The 27,548-nt window shown below is 38.8% G+C and overlaps 1 protein-coding gene across 3 annotated transcripts in view; it reads right to left on the bottom strand.

Moving 5' to 3' along the window:
• Positions 1-27,548, bottom strand: part of syt7b (synaptotagmin VIIb) — a 142,788-nt gene that overhangs the window by 18,387 nt on the left and 96,853 nt on the right. For all 3 annotated transcript variants that reach the window (XR_015776493.1, XM_088077153.1, XM_042487660.2), the window contains 2 exons: positions 22,215-22,337; positions 1,091-1,214 (listed from right to left, as the gene is read on the bottom strand). Coding sequence is in view for 2 of the 3 variants with exons in the window: in XM_088077153.1 (XP_087933279.1) it covers positions 1,091-1,214; positions 22,215-22,337 (247 nt within the window). In the remaining variant the exon portion in view is untranslated. The remainder of the gene's footprint in view (positions 1-1,090; positions 1,215-22,214; positions 22,338-27,548) is intronic.

Below are 27,548 nucleotides of genomic sequence, written 5' to 3'. Positions count from 1 at the left end.
TCACACCAACACTAAAACAACCCAACTTTGTCATCAAACCATCTTATTTACCTAATTTCTGCCAGGATCAATAAAGTATTTCTGATATCTGAATAACAGTTAGGAAATGTGTGTGGGCAGACTCTCACCAACTGTGCCTGCCCCTGGCAGGGAGCTCACACTCCTCCAGCAGTCTCAGAGAGACAGGAGGACCATGGGGTGCATTTGTCTCATGATGAATTGAGAGACAGAGCGGGACAAGGAGGGGCTGAGCAAATCGATACACTGTGCGCAGCTCTACAACGAAATAAGATTTTACCCATTTTAAATAGGCTGTTAGTGTGCACATAGGATGACAACCCTCCTGTCGGTTGCAAACAACGATGCATTTGGTCTTCGCCAATGCAAATAAATTACGTGTTTATTTGCATATCGAGCAGGGACGAGAAATCTGATCAGAACTGGTCACTCGGTCACAAGTGGAGACGCATTCTAATGCCAGGCGTGAACAGACAGACTGAGAGCTTTCCCCATTTTGATCTGATCTCCTAAATCACATGCTAATTCCAAGTGGAAACAGTCTCTTGGTTAAATAAGCAATACCAACATATTCAACATCAGGAAGAGCTATGGGTATAAGAAAAAGCTTCAGCGGAGATTGTTTTGTCAACGGTTGTTTCCAAGGTCGAGAATGAACCGTCAAGCTGTGCATTCAAACTGCGGATTAGCTGCTGTATGTACTGCTTAATCTCATTTAAATTGATATAACCTCCTTTTCTGCTTACAATGGTGATTAATTACTACTAAGTTTGAGGTCCTATTTGAAGGTTTTTACATTATTTTGTCGACCCCATTGATTTTTCTACTCCCTTGTCTCAAGGCCTGGATGTAACTTTCATATTAGATTAGGAAAGATGATCTAGAAGAACCATTCGAGTCTCTCAGCTGTCTCATCTATTATGATTTAACAGGCTTTGTTGACAGCGGTCCTCCTTCTTCTAATATAGATGAGTTCAGCAATGTAGAATACAGACAGACCGCAGATGAGTTAGTGGTGTGTCAATAAGATGTGTCTCATAGGGGCTTTAGACGTGCTGATATTGCATGTTACCATGAGCATGTCACTGGTGACGGAGTTGGCCAAGTCAGAAACCGAGGAGTTGGCATCGTGGCGGCGTCCGGTCTCGTCTGGGGTCTGACCTCTTGGGCTGCTGCCTGGTTTGTTACCTGGAGTCCTGTTTTAAATGGACACAAACACACACATATTCACATAAGCATGTTTAAGCACAAACGTTTTCCCTTTGGCCATTTTCTCTACAAACAAGGAGCGGTCAATAAAGATTTTAGATTTTTTTTATTTTTGTTCAATTTAAAATTCACAGAATGATAAAAGAAAACACAAAAAACCCAGTATGAGAGGCAAAAAGTGAGTGGTGTTATTTGAAGCCTTCACCCCCCCCCCAAAAAAATAGGTTAAAGTTTCACAATGTAATAAGAAACACAAACATAAACACACAGAAAATTAAATGACAACAAAACCAATTAGTTTGTTCAGAATGGATTTGTGAATTTTCTTTTAAGTAAGTCTTGAAATGCTCAGAAATATTCCCTTTACTTGAATGCATCTTATAAATAAAAACACAAATATTAGAAATATTTATGTCATAAATGGTAAGAATCTTAGGTTTCTGGAATGATGAGATGTAACGCTCTGACTGTGTTACAATCCTAACAAAATGTTTTTGAAGAAGTTAGTGGGCGGGAAAAGTACTCGCTCAAACTACGTTACAGTATGAAAGACTGATGAATTAGACAGTAATATAGAGTAGGGAGACATATTGTGGTCACAAGATGACTAATCTTCCTTATTACACCAATAGATTTCTTTATGTTTCTGCTAACCTCGTCTGTTAGCAGACTAACTTGAAGAAATAAAGAGATGCTTTTCCCAAGTTTGGTGTAAAGAATTTGACCTCAACCCCATTCAACGCTGCTGGGATGAACCAATTTCGAGCTCGACCTGCAGCCAAACATGAGTACCACTTCAAAATGGAAGCCTTTCAAAAAATAAAAAGGAGACTCTTGATGTCCAGCTACAGCCTGCAAGGTGATGGTTATGTGTCAGAAGAGGCAGTTCAAAGCAGCAGTATCTGCAGTAGCCATTATACGATATGCTCTTTTAGTCAACCATTCGTGCCTTGTCTTTACTTAGTTACTTTTTAAAATTTTCCTATCTGTCTGTCTGTTTGTCCGTGCTTCCGTCTACTTATTTATTAATGTTTAAAGTGAACCATGGGGAGTTTGCAATTTCGTTGTATGCTTCTTCATATGATAACCATAAAGTTATTCTACTTCTTAACTTTAAGAACTGTCCTTTATAAATCTGTAAAACTTCCAACAGAAAAAAGACAAAACCTGGTTCTGTTCTTCAGCTTTGACAAAGCTATGATTTATGTCTGTGATTCAAATGTAGGCAAATCAAAACAAAAATCTGGCAGCATCTTAAAAGCATATGTCTGCATTTTGGGATTCGCTTTCTTGCTTAAGAGTTAAATGAGAAGATCAATTCCACTTTGCTGTCTGTATGCTAAATATGTAGCTGGAGCCAGCGGCAGGTTTGCTTAGCATAAAGACCGGTAACAGAGCAAAACAGACCTGTCCAGAGGTACAAAATCCACCGTCCAGCACTTCTAAATCTCAATTATTATGTTTTAGTATCTGGTTTGTTTAATTTGTATAAAGCAAAAGTACAAAAGGTTATGGTTTTATGGAGGTTTCTTGGCTGAAAAACCAGTGACAAGGGGTCTTCAGGTAACCGTTACTTCCCAACTTTTCCAGTCTTAATGCTAAGCTCGTCTTCACAGGGTGCCAGCTGTGGCTTTATATTTATTATTTTACTGTACAGACGTGGGAGCGCTATCAAGACTTTGCTTGGTCTGTGGTCCTACGTGTGACGCTCTGGGTACCCTTCCAGGTTTAGTTTTAGGCACTCAGGGACAGCGTGTCAATTTCCGCCTGTTACATGCATTGTGTCTTTTCAAGATAAACTTCAGTTTTATAGGAAATGTGCAGTTTCTGCTCATTTACAACTTAGAACATAGGTAAAAAATGTTTTTTTCTAAGTTTACTTCCTTAAGTTTTGGCAACAAAAACATATGTGTAGGTCTAGAAAAAGACATTATGGTTTAAGCTTAAATAAATACTGTATGATCACGTGGCATATGCCAACGCCTGGTGTGTCTCACGCTGTTGCCAAAGGGTGACTAACCAAGCTTCAATATTTAATGAGTTGGGTGTGAGATGGGGTTGGATCTTACTCTTAGTTAGAAAGTGAATAAGTGCTCTTTTTTTCCCCCCAGAATGGTGAACTAGCTATTTAATGCTCAAGGTTTCACAGTTACTCATGAGTGTAATTTATGAGTGTTCGCATACTTATGGCCATGACATGTTTGTTTGTCAAACAACGGAGGCTGTGGGGAGCCTCACTGCTGTGGACTGCAACAATTTCAGATCGAATAAACATGCAAACCTTGAACCTTTTCAAGCCATCTTGAAAAGAATTATTGCTGTATAATCAAAACTTATCACACCAAGGTAAAACATCTGAATCCATTATCACCCGTAACTTGGCACTCTGAGGAATTTTCCATGCACACAACTAGACCATCAACTAAAACCAAACTTAAAATACAAATTCTTTAGAAATAAGCATTAATATCGGACTGATAATCCCTAAAATGTAGAGACAGAAGAATAGAAAATACTTAAATTAATAAAGGGTCTAAATTGCTCCTGGCTCATACTGTGTAAAATTTGGTAAACAGGGAAAATACAAAGATCTGATACTGGTCTAGGCATATTGACAAATAAGACTAATGAGCACTGATCGCTGTGAGAGAGCCGACCCAGATGGAGATAGCGAGCGAGGGAGCAGGTGAGCTGTAAAACACAAAAGCAAAAGCAGAAGTGAGATTAGAGGGAGGTGTTGTGGGAAATATGATCTGAGAGGGAAAGATACATTTGAAGATTTATCTGCGCACAGAGGTTGAGAAAGAGTGAAGGAGAGGATTTGTCTTTGTTAAGATTCTGAGGATTAATGGAAAGAACAAAGTGAGGTTAGAGACTCAAATTAATGTGAGACACGCACAAAAACACAGCAGCTGAAAGAGAAATTGAAGTTAGGTAAAGAGACGGGATAGAAGCCTGGAAACAAAACATAGCAGGTTTGGTTTGGGTAGAGAGTCAGATGCGCTAAAGCAGAGGAAGGGAAGCAAACTGACACATTACATGGGCAAGAAAAATTGGAGAAGGCTAGAGAGGGAGGTGTGAGAGATAGACAGGGTTTGTGCAGCGACGAGACAAGTAAAAGCAGAGCAAGAGAGAGAGAGAGCAGGAGAAAAGGATACGGTGTGGAAGAGAAAAGAACTGATTCGTCACTCCGCGTTTATTTCCTGTGATCTGCAGGTCAGAGCGCCAACAATGCAGCGCAGGCTTAATTCAAAATGTAATGGTTTCCATTTCAGAGGCTTAAACAAATTCAGCTTACCATTTTATGTTTCGGGTAATAAAGACATCTAATATATGACTGCGTTATTTCTCTAAGAGGTCATACTGATGTGTGCGGAGAGAGCTAAAAATGTTCAATTACAGCTTCTTATATCAGGCCCCTAACACGTCAGGGAACAATGTGTTACCTCAAAATAATGAAATAACACATGGCAGTCACGCGCAAAACACCTGGCTGTCTCGCTCTGCCACTGACTAGACTGCAACCTGTACTGTGGTGCTCGTTTTAGCACCTTCACTAAGAATGTGTAAACTTTTCAGATAATTTGCCTTCCTTTCGGGCGGTCTGAAAGAACAAAAATTGACAAATTAAATCTTTGAAACCTGCACAACACTTTCCTTGAGTTGCATTCAGAGGCTTGTCACAAGCATTTAAACCTTTGAAACTGAGCAAATTGGTGCGATTTCTATCAAAAATACAGGAAAAAAGCCAATGAGCAACTTGGGAAGAGATGCTCCAGGAACTGCAAGAAATTAGTAGATTTAGAAAATTATTTTTATGGTTAGGGAAAAATGTCAAGGGACAAAAAGAAAAAAGCTAGGGAAAAATTATATTTCTAATAGTCACAATTCAATATTTAAAATTGTTACAGAATTATTATACATTTGTAAGAACACTTTTTCCAGTTCATTTCCTTGTTTTAAAAAATAAAAAATGTCATTCTGTATTTTTTATAATCACTATTTTTCAGGTATTTTTCTTGTACCTTTCACTAATTTCTTGTTATTTTTGGGAAATTTCTTCTTTTATTGCTCTTTGCCTTTTCCCCATGTTTTTGAAAGAAATCAGGCCAATTTGTTCAGGGTTCAAAGGGTGAACTAAGTTTGTTGTTATCATCATCTATTGTTTATGTGCAAATTTAATTCTTATTCTGATTCTGATTTTGCAGAAAAAAAAAACTTTGTTCCATTTGTTTGTCCACATCAATGCAAATATGATCTTATAAAAGTATTTCAGTGCTGCAAAGATGGTCTTTTCATAAATCTGAGCTGTCTATGCAGCAGAAAGACGCAAATACTTTTGAAATTAGTATTTTCACCACTTAACCTTGCCGTCACAGCCTTTTCTGATGGTGAACTGGAACGGTTATATCCATCTATGCTCTCTTCAACACCACCAGACTGCTTTAACAGAAACTGTTATTATAGCTTGCTGAACACAGGAGTTGCTGGTCAACAACTCCCTCGATCGTTTTTTTGCATCATAGTGAGAATTGTGCACCCATGTCCTGGGGGGGTAAAAATAACTTTTTCTAAATAGAGTCTAGCTTTGAAGAGAGTGATGCACCAGCTTCAGCTCCCTGACAGAAAGGGCTGTCTGACAGAAAAATAAAACTGATAAAATATTCTAAATATAGTACACAATTAAGCCTTTGACACCTGAACAAAGCGGCTTGATTTCTTTTAAAAACATGGAAAGAAGGCAATGAGCAACTTAAGAAACTTAAGAAATTACCCAAAAAACTATAAGAACTTTGTAAAAAAAAAAAAAAAAAAAAAAAAGGACAAGAAAATCAGCTGAAAACTAGCACAAAAAAACCACCCCCAAAATGTTAATTAAAGGGAGAGAAAAAAGGAAAAATGCTTAGAAAGTAATACTAATACTGTGGCATAATGGTAAATATATATAATTATGATAATTATTAATATATAGATTTCTGGACATTTTAAAAAATATATTTTTCTATATCAACTAATTTCTTTTAATTAGCGGGACATTTCTTGCCAAGTTGCTCATGCCTTTTTTAAAATGTTTCCGAAAGAAATCAAACTAATTTCATCAGAACAGATGAACACTGATATTGATTTTTCTTTAAATAGGTGACTGAAATACATTTTGCTGCTGCACCCACACTGACTATGGATAAGTACCCTATTCAACCCCACTTCAAAAAAACCTGAACTATCCCTTTAATCTGTAACTGTCAGTGTCAAAACATCATACTGCATTGGTATTATGAAGAGATTTTGCCTGAATCCAGTCTGTATTTGAGAACGAAATGAAAATCACTGTGCAGATGTTAATAACACATCAGTGTTTTCTCCGCATGGGCAATAGTTAGAACCGGTTTGAAAACTGTTGGAAGGTAATTCTGCTCCGCTGGCATCTGAGTGTCTCAGCAGTGCTTTTAGTGCATTAAAGTGTAAAATTCACATCATGCCTTTTTTAATGTTCACAGCTGATTGGTTGTTTAACTTTCAGGTAGATTTTTCTTGCACAAAAGCAACCACCCTCAGTTTAAAACTTTAATTTGTGCAAAGCTCTTCAGATTTTGATAAATTTCTCTTGTCTCAACAGTTCAGATGCAGCTCAGCTGCGGACGAGCCTTCAAAGGCATTCCCCACTTTAACTACGAGCACATAATATAAGCCTGTCAGCTGCGTCCCTACCCAGAGAGTCTATAAATGCTTACTTGTAGGAGGGGTTGGCACAATGACAGCCAATTGAACCCTCCTTGTTCAGCACACAAGGCAGAGACCACTTGAATCTTGAACAAACAATCAAACAAACACAAACATTTCATTTCATTCTGATGTACTACTGTAAATATTTGGCTATAAATCATCTCTGGCATTCAGAGCACATGCGATACTTTCACAAAGTGCATATAAAACTGTTGTAGTTAATAGAGTCCTGCATATATCATGCTCCAGTGAAAGAGAGAACCAAGCCAACCAGAAAGTCTGAGTGTTTTTGTAATATTTATATAAATCTGAAGCAGCATGAAGACTGTCAGTTGCACCATTAAAAAAACTTTGTCAGACAGAAAAGAACAGAGCAGATATTGTAAATCTTTCCTTTCTGTCTAACTTGAGACACACAATTAGGTGCTCAGTGGGCAGGCTGACACAGGACAAGAGATAACTGATCAAAAAACTGAATTAGAGAGGAGATAATACATCCTAACTGGCAGTTAACCAGGTGGAGGCGACATCTGTCAAAAAGTAGAAAATGAAAGCTATCAGGAGGGTTTTTATTACAGTAACAGGAAGCAAATCGAAGAAAAGTAATAACCTCATTTCAGGTTGATGGCCTAATTTATAAGCTAAAAACACAGCACTATTAATTACACAGCTGCTGTCTCTTTGCAACATGTGTACATTTAATTGACTAGTCAGTGTACACTCATACATTTAACTGACAGAAGATAAAACAACAAATATGATGCAGCAAAATTAAACTAAATTATTTGTAGTAATGTGACAATACACCAAATTTATTTTGTGTAGCAGCGATACGCAGTCTTTCCAGAGGCCATGAGAGGAAACAGGTGCACGCCTCCTGCATGGATTTTTAGTTGGGTGCTCTGACTTAAAATGGATAGCAATATGATTGATTTAATCTTTTTTGCTTTACTTTCTTGTCTGTCGTTTTTTTTTTCTTGCAGGTATATAAGCGCAACTTTTTTCTTGTTTGCATAATAAGTCATTTACAAAAAGAGTTCACTGTTTTCGTATCCCCCAGTGAAGGTTTCAAAGCAAACTGTGACCGCAGTTTTGTCAGTTAGTCGCAAATTAAATTCCCTCAAAATGATCAAAACATTAAATAATTCTTTCGATCTTCGCTCTTCCTTTTTACATTTTTTTTTTCTTTTTTTTATCACTGAAGTTTATGCCCTTTTCCCAAATTGGTTATGTGGACAATAGAAATATATCAACATAATGTTGCACTTGTTTCATCAACACCTTAAAATGAATATTTCACCCACAAAATAATCATTTGTACATCGATTGATCACGCCATGATACCTTGAATTCACGAAGAAAACATTGTTTTTTCGTGTGTAATTATGCTGAGGTATTTGTATTATTATCCCTTTGTAAATTGTGTCTGCATGTAACAACAGCAAAACTATATGAAAACATCTGAGCAGTTCAAACGCATGTGCTTGTCCAGGTGCACTACTCCTATGCAGGAAGTGTTTTAGAGAAAATTTGGGAAGTATTAAGCATACAAATTAGTGAGACCTGGATTTATCGGCTCAGTTGTGCGAGAGTTTGTAAATGGATGTTTTATTTAGTTTTGCTGTTGTTAAATATGGCACCTTTACTCCAATTCCGTTTTTGGATTCTTCGATTCACAGTGGAGGTATATGAGAAAAACATGTTTTCTTCACAAATTCAAGCTAACACAGGCAAATAATTGATATACAAATGATCATTTTGTGTGTGAAGTACTCCTTTAAATGATACGTATAAGACAAATACAGTTTAGGTGTCTGCATGTCACAGTCAACACAGGTTAATTTGTGTGACATGAAAGGCAAATAAAGACCTGCTGCTGCACAGAATCAGCTCGAATCATGACTGTTGACACAGCAGCGGCCTGCGGTAGTGAGGTGGGTTCATCCATGCGTGTAAATATACATATTTACTCACTATCAAATATACACACAACTGCACACACATATGTACACTACACTACTGGTGCTGCATTATATCTCAACCATCAAATTAGCTTTTTGCCCAGAGATATAAAGAAAATGATGGCAAGTGTACTAATGTGTTACACTGAGGAGCAATCCATTCTCACTGAAACAAGACAAATATTCTTAAAGCAATTATTATTAGGAGTGTCCTGATCAATTTTTTGCCCCTGATCCAAGTCATTTATTACTGAGTATCTGCCGTTAAAAAGTACCAATATTTTTTCTCTCACTGCACTGATCTTTTTTTGTCTGAAATAATCAGCTCTTCAACAATAAGATTAAAAAGAAAACTTGATTGGCTTATAAATGAGCCTGAACAACATCAGCATTTTGTCTCGGTGATCAAATTAAAGTCTAAAGTCTGTGTGTTTTATCGGTTGTCGGAGTTGAGAAGCCTGTGAGCACAGCAGAAGAACTTCTTTTGATGTATTCTTGTGTCTCTTATTTTGAGAATTTAGTAATTTTAGTAGTTTTATCATTCATTAACACTGTCAGTAATCCTCGAGTGCAGTTGACGTTGATGAAAGGTTAAAATCTGACTTTGGGTAATGTCTGACAAAAGTAAGACAAGCAGCAATTTAACAATGGCCTCTACAGCTACACTTGGGGAAACTCTACTCTACTCTACTAGAAGAACAGAGCAGCGATTTTGGCCAAAATACAAGCTTCAGTCTCTCCACCCACAGCGACAGGTTAACTAGCCTTGAGCTATAAGTGAAACAGCTTTAAACTGAAAACTGGTTTCTTAACACAAGAAGACCTCAAAAATTGTTTTCATCATAACAATATGACGGTAGTCAGCCTATCGGGGGCTGCAAGGGACATTCTGGTACAGATGATATGTCTCACTTTTTTGTTGCTGACATATTGCAAGATGATTCCTTCATCCCCACTGTCATAAACATCTTGAATAAAAAGTTATGATCCATACATCTAAATAAACACTAAGCCACTGCGTAACTTTGCACACAGTAGTTGTAATTTTTTTACTCTGTCTCAATTATTTGTATTAGGTATTTATTCTGTTTTTAGGAACACACGCTGTATGATTACTGTCCAAGTTTAAGAAAAATTTCTGTCAAGACAGACAAAAAAGTTTTCTGAATCTGAATCTGAAGCTTTCCCCTCACGACCGGAGCTTGACAGAGCACACCGAACTCTAAGACCCAAACCAGGAGAGGGAGAACAGCCTTGACCCACAACTGTTCGTTTTCTACACCAATAAAACTAGACAGAAATTCTACATTTTTGCAATTATTAGAAAGTAAAGTTGAACGTACATGTATCATGACACAGTGGTGAACTCTGGAATTTGCCCAAACAGAAGAAAAATATCTCTAGCTGTGAGTTGCCCTCTCTGCCTGCTGGTGACTATTTCGTCTTGAACACCAGTTACATAATTCATTCTTTAGAGGTTGTTGTAACCATGACTACTGAAATGTGTGCTCCCACTTAAGGTTGTACTCACTACCATCATGTATTTTACACTGGGCTGCTGTAACCATGGTAACAGCAGCCTTCAAAAGAGGGCAGTAAAAATCCAAGGAAGTTGCAGAGAGAGGGGCACGTATCGAAAATAGCAAAAAGCCCACAGGGCAAAGGGACCAAACATTTAGAAAGCCTTTGAAACACACTCCTGGAACACACTCTTCCCTTATACCTACACTTCTCCAGCCCCCTGTGACCCTGCAAAAACACAACACAGCACTGTGTGAGCTCATGCTGAAAATGGCTGATTCATAAATGCTAAAAAAAAAAATGCAGAACAACCTGCAGCCATGATACTGAAAACAACAGGCAGTGACAGAAATAAGCAATTATGGAGTTACCTTCTTCCACTGCTAATAAAACAGTCTCACTTTTGCGATGTGAAATGCAAATGAACTACCAGCAAGTCTATAAAACAAAACAAATGAGCACGCTTGCATGCAATCCCCCTGGAGGTCGAGGGTAATGTCCCTGGGGAACGACCACTTCGATCTGACTCACCGAAACTCAAAACCCTGACTTCTGACCTCATGGCCTCAATCTGTGACTGAGTTGTAAGCCATCGTCTGTGTAATTGGACAAAGCAGGTCATTACATCCCCAGGGACAATGCAGAGACACCTTATCTACTCCTATGTCACACATGAGTATTGCCTGTTGAAAAGTCTGTTTAACATCGATTAAGAAGGGCTGAATGAAAGAAAAGAGCAGGCTACATTCACCCCGCTGTGATAAAGGCATATCATGCAAGCAATTACAGGAGAAGTAAATGGATAAGAAAATAAAAAGAAAGCACAGGCCTTGCAGCAAGGAGGTTGAATAAGAGACAAAGTCCTAACAGAAGATTCAAGGCAAGCAAAGCAACTCCAACTGCACATATATTAGACGAGAAGAATTTTAATCTGCAGGTTCACACACGTGTCATAACCAAATCTTTGCAACCATATTGTCCCGCTGCATGGCCCCTAATAGCTGGGACACAAGAAAACTAACAGGATGTGTGTTGTGCATGCACATCTAGCTGCCATCTGTTTGCTTAGAGATGGCACTTAAGTTTCTGTGTGTACACTTAATGAAGCAGGCGTGGAGTTTTTATTCTCTAAATATAACCAGTCTGCGGGGTGAGAACTGATTGGAATAAAAACTATATCAGATGCTGAGCAGTAGAAGATTCAGCAGATTCTGTCCTCAATTATGCATTCAAAGCACTTCACTACATAAATGTGCTTATGCCTCATTTTAACTCATCTAAATAAGATATTTATTTATGTTGTGGTTCAACAAAATGTTAAAGAGGGCTTATTGTGCCTATTTTCATGTTCACACTCATATTTACGGTTTCTACTAGAATATGTTTACATGCTTTGATGTTGAAAAATACGTTATTTTCATCTGAACGTCTGCACCTAACAACAATATTCACTCTTTCTGAACTGCCCCGTCACTGCATGTTTCCCTGATGTTAGCATGTGGCTACACATAGCTGTGTATGCTTTGCTGTGTTATGTAAACACTTGAGGAGCCTGGAGCAGATGACTGACAAGAGCTGATGTCAGCTTGTCTAAAAGGTTGCAAAAACGTTGAAAATAGTTTTTGAGTAGTTTAATAGTTTTTGTTTTTTTAGGTGTACTGTGCACTGTGAAAAGAAACAACTGTGTGTCTTGGGAATTTTGTCTCTATTTACTAATTTACAGGTACGAATAAATGCAGTGCTGCCTGGATTACATCTCTTACCAACATAAATACAAAACAATGTTGAAAACCAGGCTCAAAATATTGATACTGAGGTAACAACTGAGTACTGAGGTATACTATGTATTACATTTGTTTCCCTGCAACATCTATGTCTACAGGCAAAAGCATCATGAAACTTTTCAAGGCTATGTTGACACACTCACAACATTCGGTTAAATTTAAGGTAAGATTGTATTCTTGTTCTAACACAGAAAATCAACAGTGACTTGAAGCGTTAGATTAGTCTGATGCAAGTTACACAGTTTCACAAAAATAAATATGGAGTAATTTTAAGACAAATAAATTAGCAAACCCAGCCTGCAGGCTAACTATGAGCCAACTTTTCACAGTAATAATCAGTGACACCTGCTGACCAGTGGTGCCAAATGATGAAAAAAGAGGACAAACACGACTTATAGTTTGTGGTTTGTTAATAATATCATGGAGCGAGTATCGAGAGGGGAAAGAGTTTATAGAGGCCACAGTGACTTGTTGTAAATATACAGCAGTGAGGGCGTCGTCAGTCATTTGCCTCCAGAATCTGTCCTGACTGACTGACGAGTTAGCAGAAGTAATGAGCCCTGACACATTAGGAAGCCTCAGTGTCTCAGCTCTGCTACAGCTCTGCAGATTTTATGATAATATAGGTAAAATGTCCATGTAATTGTTGCACAGTTTCAAACATTTTCTGCTGGAGTGAACAGAGTAAAGTGTTTTGAGTTGTGTAACTCAGTCAGACATGCTTTTAAAGATTATTTTTTGGGCTTTTATTGCCTTTAATGGACAGGAGAGTTTAAGCGTGAAAGGGGGAGAGAGGGGGGGCTGACATGCAGCAAAGGGCCGAGGCCAGAATCGAACCCACGGCCGCTGCGGTGAGGATACAACCTCTGTATATGGGGTGCCGCTCTATCCACTGAGCTGCCAGGCGCCCTCAGACATGCTTTTTAGATTGGAAAAAGTTGTACTTTACCCAGAATTCATAGCAAATGAGTCCCACCTAAAGGTCCAATTGTGTAGGATTTAGGATGACATATTAGTTGATATTTAGTATAATATAGTAAGTATGTTTTCTTTAGTGTGGATCACCTGGAAATAAGAATCGTCGCATTTTGGTTACCATAGAATGACCCATTTATAACTTCATAGGGAGCATATCCTCGTCTATGAAGATTGCAGTGTTGCATCGCCATTTTTCTACAGTAGCCCAGAATGGACAAACCAGACACTGCCTCTAGATAGGGCCATTTGCTTTTTGTGTCTGCCCCTGAAAAACCCAGATTTTTGAACATGGAACTGCTATATTCAGTTTTTTTTTACTGTTTTAAATCACTGGATCTGTTTATTTTGGAAAGGAATAGACCTCCGGGATATTTCGGCTCCTGCTAAAAAGCCTCCTGAACAATGAACTCTAACTGCGAGAAATTTTAGCAGGTTGCAATCTGTAATTCTCTCTAGATGCCATTAAATTCCCCCATTTACAAACTGTACCTGTAATATAGTGACGAACAGGTAGCTCTGTGTAACAGATACACTTAGACGTCTATTTGAAGTCTTTTAGTTTGAGCAAAGCAATTGTCAAAGATCTCCAGTATCAAAGTCCTGTCCACCCTGGTATGCCTTATAATAACACTTATGCAACACTTCCTTCACAGGAGAAACCATTGCTAGAGATTTTTTTTTTTTTTAAATAGGTCCATTGTGTACTAGGTGACTAAATACTGATGGCAGAGAGAACTACACAGCTAATGAAAAGTGGATCAGAGTGCTCATTTGAAAAAGCTATTTTTGTTGGTATTTTACCCTCAATCAGTTTCAGTTATCATTCTCCAGAAGTCATGCAAGAATAATTAAGATAATTTGCCTTAGGATATGAGATAAGTTATAAAGTGACAAAGATTTATTGCATTTATTTTCAGAGCTGGGTTCACGTGGGAAAACAATATGAAATAATATTGCCTTTTATCATTTAGGCAAATTAAACAAGCTGGAAAAAGAGCTGAGATTGGCCGTCTATAACACATTTTGAGGCAAGAATTTACACTTGCGACCAGAACAGACATCTAAAGGCGATACAGGGATGTTACAGAAAGCTCATGGGCGTGTGCGCAAATATACTGTATACCAATGCATGAAAACAGCCCAGAAGGAGCAGATTTATCAGAGTCTGGCCGAGCTGACAATCATCTATGCTGACAGAGGAGCGTTACTGTGACATCATCTCATCACTATGCCAGTCAACAAACCGGCATAACAGCAGCACAAAATAACAAAAAAAGGTTAAATAGATGCAATTAAATAAAGCGTGGAGGTGAGATTGAGAGAAAAAGCAGAGGTGGAGAGGGAATGAAGGTGAGATGAGGAGACGAAGTCTTATTGAGAAACAAAATGAGGGCTGCAGAGGGTAGAGAGGAAATTGATGAGGGGATGGGGAGAGGAATGGGAAGCAGAGGGCTAGTGAGGGAGACTGGATGGACGGGTGAGAACATGAGGGATGAGGGTTACCAGCAGGCCCTGGATAGGAAGTGTGTCTCCATAAACATTACTGCATCTGGGTCTTGCTGATCATACACTAGCCCTAGGAGACCATGAAACACAATATAGGTCCTTCGTCCCGTGATGGATGAGGCCCAGGCTCCGATGTCAGCCCACTCAGCGCTCCCCACCAACAGGGACAAATCACCAGGCCACCGCCCCCCTCAACACGCAGGCTAATACAACTAATGGAGCCATCTATGGTGTTCGACGGGCTTGATGCTCTTTGAATGGACTTCTGCTGTCCTGTTCTTGAGATTTATCCACTGGGGAGTTGCTGTTTTTGTAAATCACACTCTGTGCATAAAAACCCAGTCGTGACATCATGTCTTTTTCAAAAATACAGATAAAAGTCAATAAAATGTGTAAAATTACTTCAAGAACTGTTTTTTTTTTCTTGCACTACTCACTGTCACCTTCGCTGTGACGTCCCCCTCACTTTCCCTCCACGGGCTCTCTTAAATCAGCTCCCTGCTCATAGCCACAAGCAGCAACAAGGGAAATGGTGAATGAGCTCCAGACTTAGATCTGACAGGTTTTTTAAAAAGATGCCTCGTTTGTGCTGACCTACATCGCTTTTTCTTTCCAATCATCTCTCCTCCCCGGCCACTGCCAGCTCCGGAGGCTGCCATGGGGACCAGTGGCCGGCCTGCAGAGTCATTAGGAGGCTCGACTCACTGTGATTGCTGGCTCAGACACACAATTGAAAGAGTCAGATATGCTGGTTGATAAAGGGTGGCACAACTTCCTGCTTGATTAATACGGTACAGTCTGGCTTTGTGCAATTCAGCGTGTGCAGCATGAAGTTACCACTGCCAGGACGAGAACTCTGATTCAAAAGCCGCGACCAACAAAGGCTATGGTTACATGCACACCAACATTCCCCTATTATTCTGAATATGACAATATTCAGAATTTGATGCGGGTCATATGAACAGCATATTCCGTTTAAATATTCTGAATTAGGCCTTTTTTTAAATTTAGCATTTTCCTATTAAGACATGGGATTTGCCGGTTATTATTCAAGTTTTAGGAGCATTATTTTGGCATGCATGCAGCAAATTTGAAATACTCATCTCAACAGGGGTTTCTACCGCAGTTTATGTCCCACAGCCTCTCGTTTTTTACAGACAGTTCTGTGTATTGTCACGGATATGATGTACACAAACCAACTTACCAACAGTTTGCAAAGTTGTGGGGTAGAGATGCATGCATGCATTAAAAAAAAACACCTTTTTAATGGTCAGAAGGAGAAACACACCTCTTGAAGTTTATGAAGACTTGGATATCAATAGGTTGTTAAATATGCGCAAAAATTGCAATGCCAACCTTTTCGAAAAGATGAAAGAAGGAAAGAGAGAGTCAAGCACGTCTACTACTGGTAGAAAACAATTAAAAAATTTCATTTTGATACAAAAAAAGCAAAATGATAAGCAGTTCCAGCTGTTCTACTTCTCCATATTTTGATGTGATAAGCGGCACTTTGATCTATGCACAGCTGCATGTTAGTGGCCAGTGTTAATGGGATATTCATTTTCAATAGACATGTAAAAAGCTTAGTAGGAATATCATCCTTTATCGAATAATGGCAAAAAAAGGGACGATTTTGTACATTTAAACATAGTTAGTGTCTACATCCAAATTTCAAATATAACGATCTATTGATCTTTAAACGTATACTATGCAGGATTGTCGGTTACTGTTTGTAAAGACAGTGAAAGTGAAAATAAAAACCAACCCCAAATTTACACTTGTTTAGGGTTCTGTCTCGCTGTATTGGTGTTTTTTCAGCGCTGTTTCTTTGGGATGCCTTCTGCTTACAGTCTGGCACCTGGTTGCTTCTTTTTTATAAAGCTCTGACCTCACCTGAGTGCTGTGGGGGCACACTGCCATAATGTCCTGAATACTGAAAATAAGAAAATACATCACATTATAGTTTTAGTGGGTCATAAGTGGTTGAAGTAATGCAGTGAAGATGCTTGATAAAAGTTGTGAGTTGCAAAGTATGCAAGTGTTGAGAGTATGTGGTAGCTATATTTTGGTATGTGTTCTACATGTACATTTGAAAACAGGCGTGCAAGGCCTACTTTTCATACTGACTGCTTAGTCTAGAAACTCATTCCTTATTCATTGTGACATTTTTCTAACGATGATGTCTGTGAGGTTTGGCTCTTTTTTCCCCATGAGAGCTTCTCAAGCTTTTTTTTTTTTTTTTGTGGTAGCACGGTTCATGTTTCTCATTTAAAAGTTATGAATGGACAACCGCACTGAAAGCACTTTTTATACTACACCAGGATATTCAGCAGCGTTGAGAATGACACAAATACCTCTATATCGATGAATTAGAGGGATATTAAAAAGCAAATGCAAAAAGTGTGATAGGGGATTTTTATTGTAGACTGAACTCGTAGTGCTCCAATATCTGATATCTGAACGTCCTGTCATTAACAGTTTGTGCGGGCACAATTTATTCTTGGTTTGTACTGAATGGAAGTAGACTTTGATATGCTCCATTTCAGAAACTGCTGCACATTTTACAGCTTTTACAAACTCAACATTCAGAGTGGAGGTTGTCCGGGGCCAGTAAGCTCTTTTGGGTTTATTCATATTTATTTCCCCATTGCGTCTCTGTGTGTGGTTTATCTCTGAGCTCATTAAGATGCAGCTCTGCCATGCAACAGCAGCTTTCTGAGATGATAATAACACAAACAGCTTCAGAGCTTCCATCATAGTTATCTGCAGGTGGGTGATTATGTCTAGTCCACCCCAGGGCTTTGGCCGGTCTACCACAGTGACCCAAACTGACTTACATAACAAGACGCTCCACATAAGAGATTAGATGACCCTTAAACCAGACTGGCTTTGTCTGTAGATAACAGATCAGCGAAAAACAAAATGTGTCCTCTGACAATAATATAATTAACTGTAATCACAGCTGCTTGGTGGGATTTTATCTTTAAGATGTAATAAGTACAAGACAGCTTTTGTAGGCAACAGCTTCGACTATTTCTGCATCCCAAATCACAGATTAACATGAAATCTCTCATGCAACACAACGCACTGGTGATAATGAACATTGTAAATTTATTTGATGATTTTACTGTCACATCGCCTTCACCCCTCTGCATGTGAGTTCAGCTACTATTATCTAAAACTGGTTCCTCTGCAAGTATTTAGTTTGGGGTTTTAAATGAGTGACAGCAGGCGGTAAAAATAGATCATATCTCAGTGTTATGTTGCATGCTTTGATGAGCTGTTCTCAGCGTCTGAGTGCACACTGCTACAGTATCTGCCTGTATATCACCACTGATTCACAAACAAATACTGATAGACAAGTCATACATCTACTCACTTATGTAAGCATATTTCTCTTTGAACAAGGAAAACAAGTGAACTGTTTTATGAGATAATTAAGATTCCTGACTACAAGTTCCCTGGCAGCTGAGATGAAGATTTGTGACGACTCAGTGAAAGCTAAAAACACATTAGGACAGTTTATCCCAAAATCAAAACTGCATATTTTACTCTTACATGCAGTGCTTTTTGTCACCTAATCTGTTTTGCTTTCAGTTGCAGAGTGTCTGAGATATCGGTAGTAGAGATGTCTGTCTTCTCTCTGATGCAACAGAACTAGATGGCACTCAGCTTGTGGTGCTCAGAGCGCCTTGTCGTGAGTAGTTTCATGAAAGAACTATTTTCTTTCTACCGAACATACATAACAATGTGCAAAAAGAAACATGCATACCCATGGCAAGGAGGCGTGTGCTTGATACAGCGCGAGAAGTGAAAAAATGATGTTGTGGTGCTAGGTGAGCAAGCAGAAGATGCAAACTTCCTTCTGCACAGTAACAAGGTTGGCAGGTGTAGTTCAGCAGAGACAAAATAGTTCCAACATGAAACTGCTCACAACAATGTCGGTGGATTACCATGAGTAACTTGGTATTGAAATTTTTTTTTTTTTTGCATTTTGAGCACCACAAGCGGAGTGCCATCTAGTTCCATTACATTCAAGAGAAGGCAGACATCTCTATGGCTGATACCTCCAACACTTTGCAAATGACACCAAAATGTGCTGGACAGATGAAAAGCACTACAAAGATATGCGTTTTTCATTTTGTGTTGAGCTGTCCCTTTAAGGCTACACTTAATATTTTCTCTAATAACATTGGATCAAATGACTGGGCATAATGTGCAAGAGATTGCTCATAAAGATGAACTGACAAAGAATTATCACCAACTATTCAGTTCAACTTTTAAGCCTCTTTTAGCTCGTCATTTTGATTTTACAGCCTCAAAAATGTTGTGTTTTGGCTCAGCTCACTGCTTTTATCAACTTTGTTTCCAACAGCAGGCAGCTGTTTTTAATGAAAACGCTCTGATAAACCCACAGCACACTATCAGCCGACACCAAACGGCAGACGGAAAACTGGCAGATGAACATAGTGGAGCACTAAGCAGCTAAATACCAAAATATTTTTCTGAGGAGTTGGTGGAGACAGAGGCAGAGCTGCGAAACAAGAGTAAATACTGCACCTATATTCGTCAGGTGGACACAAACCGGGGTTGCTGCAGCTTTGGGCAAGTTAGATTTAAGACTTTTCAACATGTTTTTAAATGCCACCTGGTATTAGGTTTAATACCAATTTTCCAATCACCAAACTTGAAGGACAGCTTTATTTTGCCCAAATGTCTAAGGTAAATCAAAAATATGGAAGTTTTTTTTTTGCCCAGTGAAAAAGTAAGATTATCCACCACCCCTTTAGAGTGGAACAAATGAAAGACAATTAACATTATCATAAAACTATCCATTTGGTCTACCAATAAAAGTGGGAAAGATCTGGCATTTCTCGCTGGTTTTCTCGGCAGTGTTGTGTTTTTCAGTCTGCATGTGAGATTCCATTGCTTAGATTCCCAGTTTATCATTACGAAATTATTTCACAAAAAATACGTGTTAACGATAATTTCGAGATTTTACAATGCAACATCAGAAAAAAAAAACAATTCATTAAATCTTACTTCCCATGTTTAGGCATTTTTAAGAGTTTTAAAAGATTAATTTAGATCAATTTAGGTAATTTTAATACAAACTTAATTTAAGATTAACTCATTTAAACCCTAAAAATGTTAAAGTTGCATGAACAGCTTGTTCTGCTGCCTCAAAATGGCCAAAAGAAATCAGTTAACTCAGCTTTAATTATAAATCTCTAAATATCTAAAAACAAGGGTTCCACTTGGTCTGCTTGTTTACTGTCCATATTTAGATTTGACGTAACACAAAGCGCACACAGCTTCTTTTCCTTTCATTTCTCTATCATCAGATTTGGTGTTTGTAGATATTTGTGCTGTGAGCAGTATTTGATTTCATTAATAAACCAGCGCAATCTCAAACCTCAATGGGTGTGTCTATTTTTATCTTGTAGCATATTTTTCTAGAAAGCTGAGAGCAAAGGTGTCGCACTTTTTCTGTCTCTCTTTCGCTGTCTGACAGCGTCTTGTCTCGTCACATATATTCTTGGCGGGATCATCCTGTTCTATCGTTCTCAGTCTGCTGGGCTCCATGAAAACGGCCGGGAGCAAGCCAGCAGACGGACGCAGGCAGCTTATGGGGTAACTGCAGAGACCCAGAGATGAGAGAGACGGACAGAGATGATGATGGAGAGCTGTTATTAGTTGTGGAAGGACACTAGACGACTTGGCCCACGCGACCCCTCAGGGTAAAGGCTTGCTGGCTGGCTGTGATTAGAGTAAGGTGCTTGACAGCAGACAGTAAGAGGGAGAGAGGATGATCGGGGGGGACAGGAGGTAAGCTGGTCTCATCCCCCGACTGACTCCGAGACATTTTAAATTAAATTTTAAAAGCATAAAAAAGGTCATAATTGTTGCAATAAAATAAAAACCAAGACAAATGTTCTTTTCTTCCAAGATGGACTGCTTATTTTTCATCAACCAAGGATTCACAGATGACCTAGTTAGAACGGCACAGTTGGATGCACTGCAGAGAGGATTGGAGAAAACTCCTGAAAATCTATACAGCCTTATGTGGGACTACACCCAGGTTTCTGCTCAGCCTGCTGGTGTCAAAACAGTGGGTTAAGCACTTTATCCCTCAAACACTCTGATGTGATAAGAGGGCAGCCGGTCTAGTCCTTTGTTCACCAGCTGAGAGATCGTGTTACTCTCTGACAGCTGCTCCGAGATCACTGCTAGATGAGAGGTTAGCATATTTTTAGACGAGTGTTTCATGTGAGGAGCCTTACTACTAAATAATGAGGGTGCCCTTCTCCTGTGCCACCGACTCGCAGATCAAACAGCGGAGAGCTGCAGACAAGCAGACTTACAAAAGGTTTGGATGGAGAACACAGAAGACATGAGAAAAATGGGAACAAGAGGACCCAAAATGTGAAGTTGGAAAGAAAATGTGGTGAAAGCAGAACAAAATATTAAAGGAAAACAACCGAAAGGAAGTCTTTAGTTCAGTCAGAGAGAGCACTAATGGTAACAGTATTAAGCAAGGCCATGGCTACCATTGAGGATACCAAGGTCATGTCCTTTGTATTGTTTCTGGGACTGTGGGGATTTTAATGGCCTGAAGAGGACTTTACATATAATTACATCAACAGTAGATTACACATGATGATATTCCCACCAGAATTGTATTTCTGGCTGTGCAGAGAAGGCTTTGAAACATCTAACAGTTAAATAAATAAAATTTGAGGGGTAAAAAAACGGAGTTTGGCCGGAAGGGTTGCTATGGGGACATTCATGACATCAGTTCTTATAAAATCCTGGCTGCAGCCCTGGCATCAAGCAAGGTTGGTACTAAATATGAGTTTATTAAATTTCATCTAAATTAATTTCTTTACTGATGATCTGAATTGCATGTCCAGATAATAAAACATATGTCTGATTGAACTCCATTTTTCTATTGAATGGAAATCAGTGATGAGATCTCCAGTTTTGAAAAAGGTAACATTCACTACCTTTGTGATGAGCGGAGACTGCTGAAGAAGGCTAAAGCTGGCAAGCTTCTGGAGTCTTATTGGCATTATAGTTGGGACGAAGATATTTTGTAAAATGAAGGTTGTGTGGACAGAGAAGGAGGGGAGAGTATACATTTAAAAAAATATCTGTATACATGCAGACAGCGCCTAATTTTTAAAAAAGTGTTTGTTATATAAAGTGCATTCAGTACTGGTCTTTGTAATAATCCTATGCGTAGAATAAAGGGCATTTAAAGCAGCTAATAATCATTCAATTTTGGGTTTAAAATTAAAATTATTCATGTTTTCAGGCTATGAAACTTTTATTTTTTTAAGGTCACCCTACAGTGTAGACCACTGCATCAACATAACGGAGATAAATAGTCCTGCAACACTTTAAATTGCATGTCATTACATCATTATGTACCTCTCCACTATGACAAACAGCTACTCGCCGAACTAATCACATGTCTCATCATCATTCTTCTGGCTCTTTCTCTCATTACCTCTTTTCTGGTGTGGTTTCGTTCTCTTTGCTTGCAGGAGCTTCCTGTAGATCTGGGAGGTTGGCAAAGTCATCCTGTTCAGCCAGCCCGATTGCTAGAGACAGAACAACCATCTTCCCCTCACTGGACACACAGACAAACACATCACAAGAACACACAGGTGTGTAGACAAATAAGCGCGCGCGCACACACACACACACATACATACTCCATCATACACACAAAAAACACAAACAGGCAGTGACAGAAACACACGCAGCACACATTCGTTTCACGTACAAAGAGAGAGTGGGAGAGAGGTGGTAGACTGTTGTGAGGACACTATTTCACTTTAACAAATGTTCAGTCTTTACACTGCAGAGCATCTCAACAGGACCTACATACTATTTGGAGTTAAAAATACAATACATACTTTGTTAATATGACACTTTTAGTAACACTTTACTGCATTCATGTCTTGCCATTTTGTACACCAACTATTTCACAGTTTTTTTCTGACAGCCAATTTAACGTTCTATCACTGAGCATTATCTCTTTCAAATTGTGTGTGTACTGCACAATATATCTTAATGGGAGTTTTGCTCTGTGTCCCTTATTATGATGATATGGGACATCAAAATTATTCTGATAAAGGAACAGTCCACCCCAAAATAAAAATAAATAAAAAAAGTAATAAAAGTTTTAATAATAAATAATAAAAGTTTTTCTCTTAAAAACTACTGTTTGAGTTTATAATGTTGTGTATGAATGCACTAAAATATGCTCATGTCAGTTTGCAATTTACAAAACTGAACGAAAGTGTTGTTCACTCTCACAACAGTTAACAGAGCTCGTTCTACGGCACGCAGACACAGCACACAGCACAACACCGGCAGATGATGCAGCTGCTGCGGACATCTACTTATGACAGCACAAGATGTAAACATCAATGTCTGTGGATTATCTTTGGTAACCAGGTCATGATTTCTTGAAAAAGAGATTGCTGTTAAGTTTTACAAATTTATTTTTTGACTCTTAAAGCACCACAAAGAGTGCTATCTAGATCCATTATAGAAGGCAGAAATTTCTTCGGCTGATATCTCCAACATTTGGCAACTTTCAGCAAAACACACTAGACTGATAAATAGCACTATAGGTTTAAGGCAATATATGTATTTTTGAGTTTGTGGTGAACTGTCCCTTTAACACTAATACTAACATTAAACTATTACGTAATCAAATGAAATGGTTTCATTCTGGGGCGGGCCAATTCCCATCAGAAAACATAACCTGCCACTGCCACCACCAGTAATGTCCTTTACACAAATATTTAAGGCACAACACTCAGCTTTCCTGCAAATTTTTCTTTTAGCTTATATTAGAAAATTAGACTGCATTAGAGGTCAGAAGAAAATAGATCTGCTGTCGCTGAAAGGAGATCTAAAGACTGTTTTTTTCTTTCCCTCTCCCTTTACCAACTCTGTGAGGTTGAGAGTATGCTATTAAAAGCCATCCAGCCTTTGAATTACTACAAACTCTTATTCTAAAATTTGGGATAATGCGTACTGCCCATGATTACTTAATGTACTGTATGCAGTGGCATTAGTAAGAGCACTCTCTGCTGCAGAGTCGAATGATTTTCCTGGTCTGATTCTTTCTTTAGTTCTGTTACACTGACATGATGCTGTATGGGTCATAACAGAGCACTTCATGCATGTCTAATATAAATTGTTTTATGGCACGCTGTGCCTAATTAAAATACAGCAGATGATACTAGGGATATTCATCATGGGCCAACCTTTGATATATAACCTGTTTCAAACATACATAAGATGCTTATTGTTACAATTCATCATTTCAGTGTATGTGGTTATATAATGCATCAGTGCACAGTATGTGTTCTCACAGGAATGCATTCAATTTAACGTGTTTTTTAAATTCACTATAGACTTGGTAGTCATAGAAATGTGCTTGGCTGAAATGAGCATCATTAGCAGGAAGGCTTAGAACAAGTGATGCCTCCATGGCTTTATCATCCTCTGTTATCTGTTTCCTAGAAAAAAATAAATGTGATAAAAATAGAAAAGCAGAAACCTGCTAAAAAAAAAAGGTTTGGATTGTTTCAGAGAGGAAAAAAATAGAGGCAATTGAAATGACATGCAGAAAAAAAAGGAGAAGCAAAAAGAAATCCATGAAAATTGAGGTGGCCTTACCAAAAACCTGCAACAAAGAAACATATCAAGTTGATTTTCAGCTGTTATTCTCCCGCTAAACACGCCTGAGGTCATTTAAATTACATCTTACTGAAGTATGCTGCAGCATGAATTCAAGAGGCCATGCAAACAGTGACCTTAACAAATGAACATTTGCCCACATCTAACCTTGTAATTCACAGTCCTAAATAACAGCCTACACATAAGCACATATTCTATACTATTCTAGCTTCTCATACTGTCCTTTCTGCCTCTACAATGCTCTTTTCCTCTTCATACAGCCTCTCACATGGCATGCTGCTCCAAGGACAACCTTTGTGTATTTATTTTACCACTGTCTTAAAGGGCAATTCAAACATGAGTTTTCTCATTTCTTGCATCCCTTAACATCAGCTGATCGCCAATTTTAAGGTATAATTTAAGAACAGTTATTATTTAAAATTTTTCTCTTGTGGATCATTAGCTGTCTAAATTTGGTTCAAACACTGGCTTTACTATTATGAATGACAGAAAGCGGGTACTAAATTAAACACAGAGAATATTAATAAGTATAAGACAACAAACTGTTTCTGTCTCTCTCATTCCCAGAACAGAGTGTCCATATAAAACAACAATTTTAAAAACTTCTCTCAAATGGTTTAAATCCTGCATGAAGCAGATACTCGAATTGGAATTTTCAGACCGGTTTGATATTAAGGCAAACACTGGACCAGACCAACATAAAAAAAAAACAACCCAAAAACAAACACACGTGCTGCTCCTCTCCCCGCCATTGTGGCTGAAATTCGTTCTCCTCCATGTTGCCAGGAATTTGTTTATAAACATAAAAACATGATTTCATTTCAATCATGTTGTAATATTGTCTATTACGAGAGAACTAATAGAGAACCCCAGTAGTAAGTCCTAAAATCTGGAAATGATTTAGGATTTCAGCACCTTTGGTTCCCTCGTCTTAAGGTCAGTGGGTTTTCAAATTGGTTTTTAGTTAGAAGCCTGAAATAAGGTCTGTGTTTAATTCAAGTTTAAGAGACTTTCAAGTTTTGTTCTGCATCATAAAATATGTCAGTAAATATTCCACCTGTAAACTTTGAAGCTTTTATGTGTCTTCAAAAAGGTGGTTGCTAAAAAGTGGCTAAATGAGACTACAGAACGCCTTCACATTGAGCCACACTGAGCTTGGCTTCACAGCCACGACACAGTGGTGACGCGACCGTAGTGTAGCTTGTTTTAGGCTAACAACAGCTTTTTACTTCTGGTGATTACATTTAGGCTTCAAAAATCCTGAGAGTGGTGTTCGTGAAGATTATCTGGCTGAACAACATGTATAAGCATCATAAAGGTTTGTTTGCCACAAAGCTTATTTTCTGCAATGATCCAAAATTAAATGGCAAAGTTCTTTAGGCTTTTTAACAAGGGAACCAGGGCGACGTTAGCTTCCGGGTTGGCCTACAGAAAAATGTCATCTCTGCAGCTCTCTACACAAGCTGGAGTTAGCAACGTGATGCTGTCGGCTGAGGTTGATGATGAAGGAAACATTTAATTTGTGTAACAATGACAAATGCCAGTCCATCATGTTTGCATCAGATCTAAATGTTTCAAGCTCATACATCAGACTGGACTGGCAAAACTTAAAATTCCTCCAACCAGATACTATGGCAAAACTGAATACATGTGGAAATTTGCTCAAAACCAATAAGTTTAATCTAATAGCAACAGGATCAACAGATTGTCTTTCTTATTAGCTTGTGACTGATTTTTTAAAATCAGTTTCTCCACATTTTTCTTGAAATCTTCTTCTTTTCATCTCTCCATGTCTCACAGGTCTGATCTCATTTCCCAGCCTGCATGCGCTTTCTGTGGTGCATTCCCTCCCTAACATGAGGCTGTTTGTTGGAGCAATATCGACAACAAGAGGAACACATTAGCACTTGAGAGACCACTGGGGATGTGTAAACAGTACCAACATGAGGCTCGTCGATAAGGTGAATGGATTTGTATAGATGTCCAAAAAAGACACGCGCACTCCAACCAGAGGGCTCTGAAATCATTACCACCTACACCGGCTCTTATTGATCTGAAATGTACGCAGGGAGGCTCACTGCCACACTGTGTGACAGCATGGACACACGTGGAAGGTGAAACTGCTGCATTTGGTCGTTCATACCCCACTGATCACACGATATTCCCACTCCCCACAGCGTGTTTCCCCCTCAGGGTCAACAACTGACGTGTTTGGTCCAGTAAGATTCATGAGGACAGGGGACGATGCACGGTGCCACCTCCCTATATACATGCCCAGCCTTATTTGAATGATGATTCACATCGGCAGGGAGGTCACTGGCCTGGAGACACTGTTAATGGGAAGACACGCAAAAAGTGCAGGAGTGTGGAGCTGTGTGTGTGGATGTGTGAGTGTCTATGTTCACAGGCAGCAGAGGAGGGGGGCGGGGCGTTTACGTGACGCTGCTTTGTGGAGCACATCATCTGCAATCTATCATTCAAGTCAAGCGGAGGAGGAGAGCTTTCCGTGCTCGCCATCTCAAAACAATCAGTAGCCTTCGCACACCAGTAGCAGTTCTACTCAGTCATGGATGAATTGGAAAACTGTGTCAGAAAAGCCATAATTATCTTTGCTAACTGGGTGGGAGATCAGTTCTTCTAAACCCCAGTTAGGGTAGTTGTGGTTATCATGTGTTATTGTAATGTTTTGGCTCAAATCTGTGTTATGCCAACAGTTACAGATACAGATAGTTACACACTGCAGTGTAAGTGTAAATGCAGTTTAACTATTGAACCTCATGCATTTTATTTAACAAGCTGAATTTGTTTAGGAATTACCATTTTGACAACTTTTCATTGCTGCACAGCTGTTTAAAGAAATATTTCACTGATATAAAGAAGGCCCTCACATAGTACTAGGTTGGCTCTGCTGTAGAAAGATGCAAATACTTCAGAAATTGGTGCTACATGACCAACAAACAGCAGGGGTGCTTTTGCTCAAGAGGTAGAAAACCTATAACTACCAAAATGCTGTGTGCCTCACGTAATGTGGACTGGTCCGTGTGGCCAGCCGGATCTTGAATTCCAGCTAAACGTAAGCTACAACATTTTTCTGAAAGCATTTTATTTGAGAAAGAGGCAG

The sequence above is a fragment of the Plectropomus leopardus genome, chromosome 1 (assembly GCF_026936395.1).
Source record: "Plectropomus leopardus strain MGB_pleo_1.0 chromosome 1, ASM2693639v1, whole genome shotgun sequence".
Classification (NCBI taxonomy): Eukaryota; Metazoa; Chordata; class Actinopteri; order Perciformes; family Serranidae; genus Plectropomus; species Plectropomus leopardus.
This window is presented reverse-complemented; position numbering and strand designations above follow the sequence as displayed.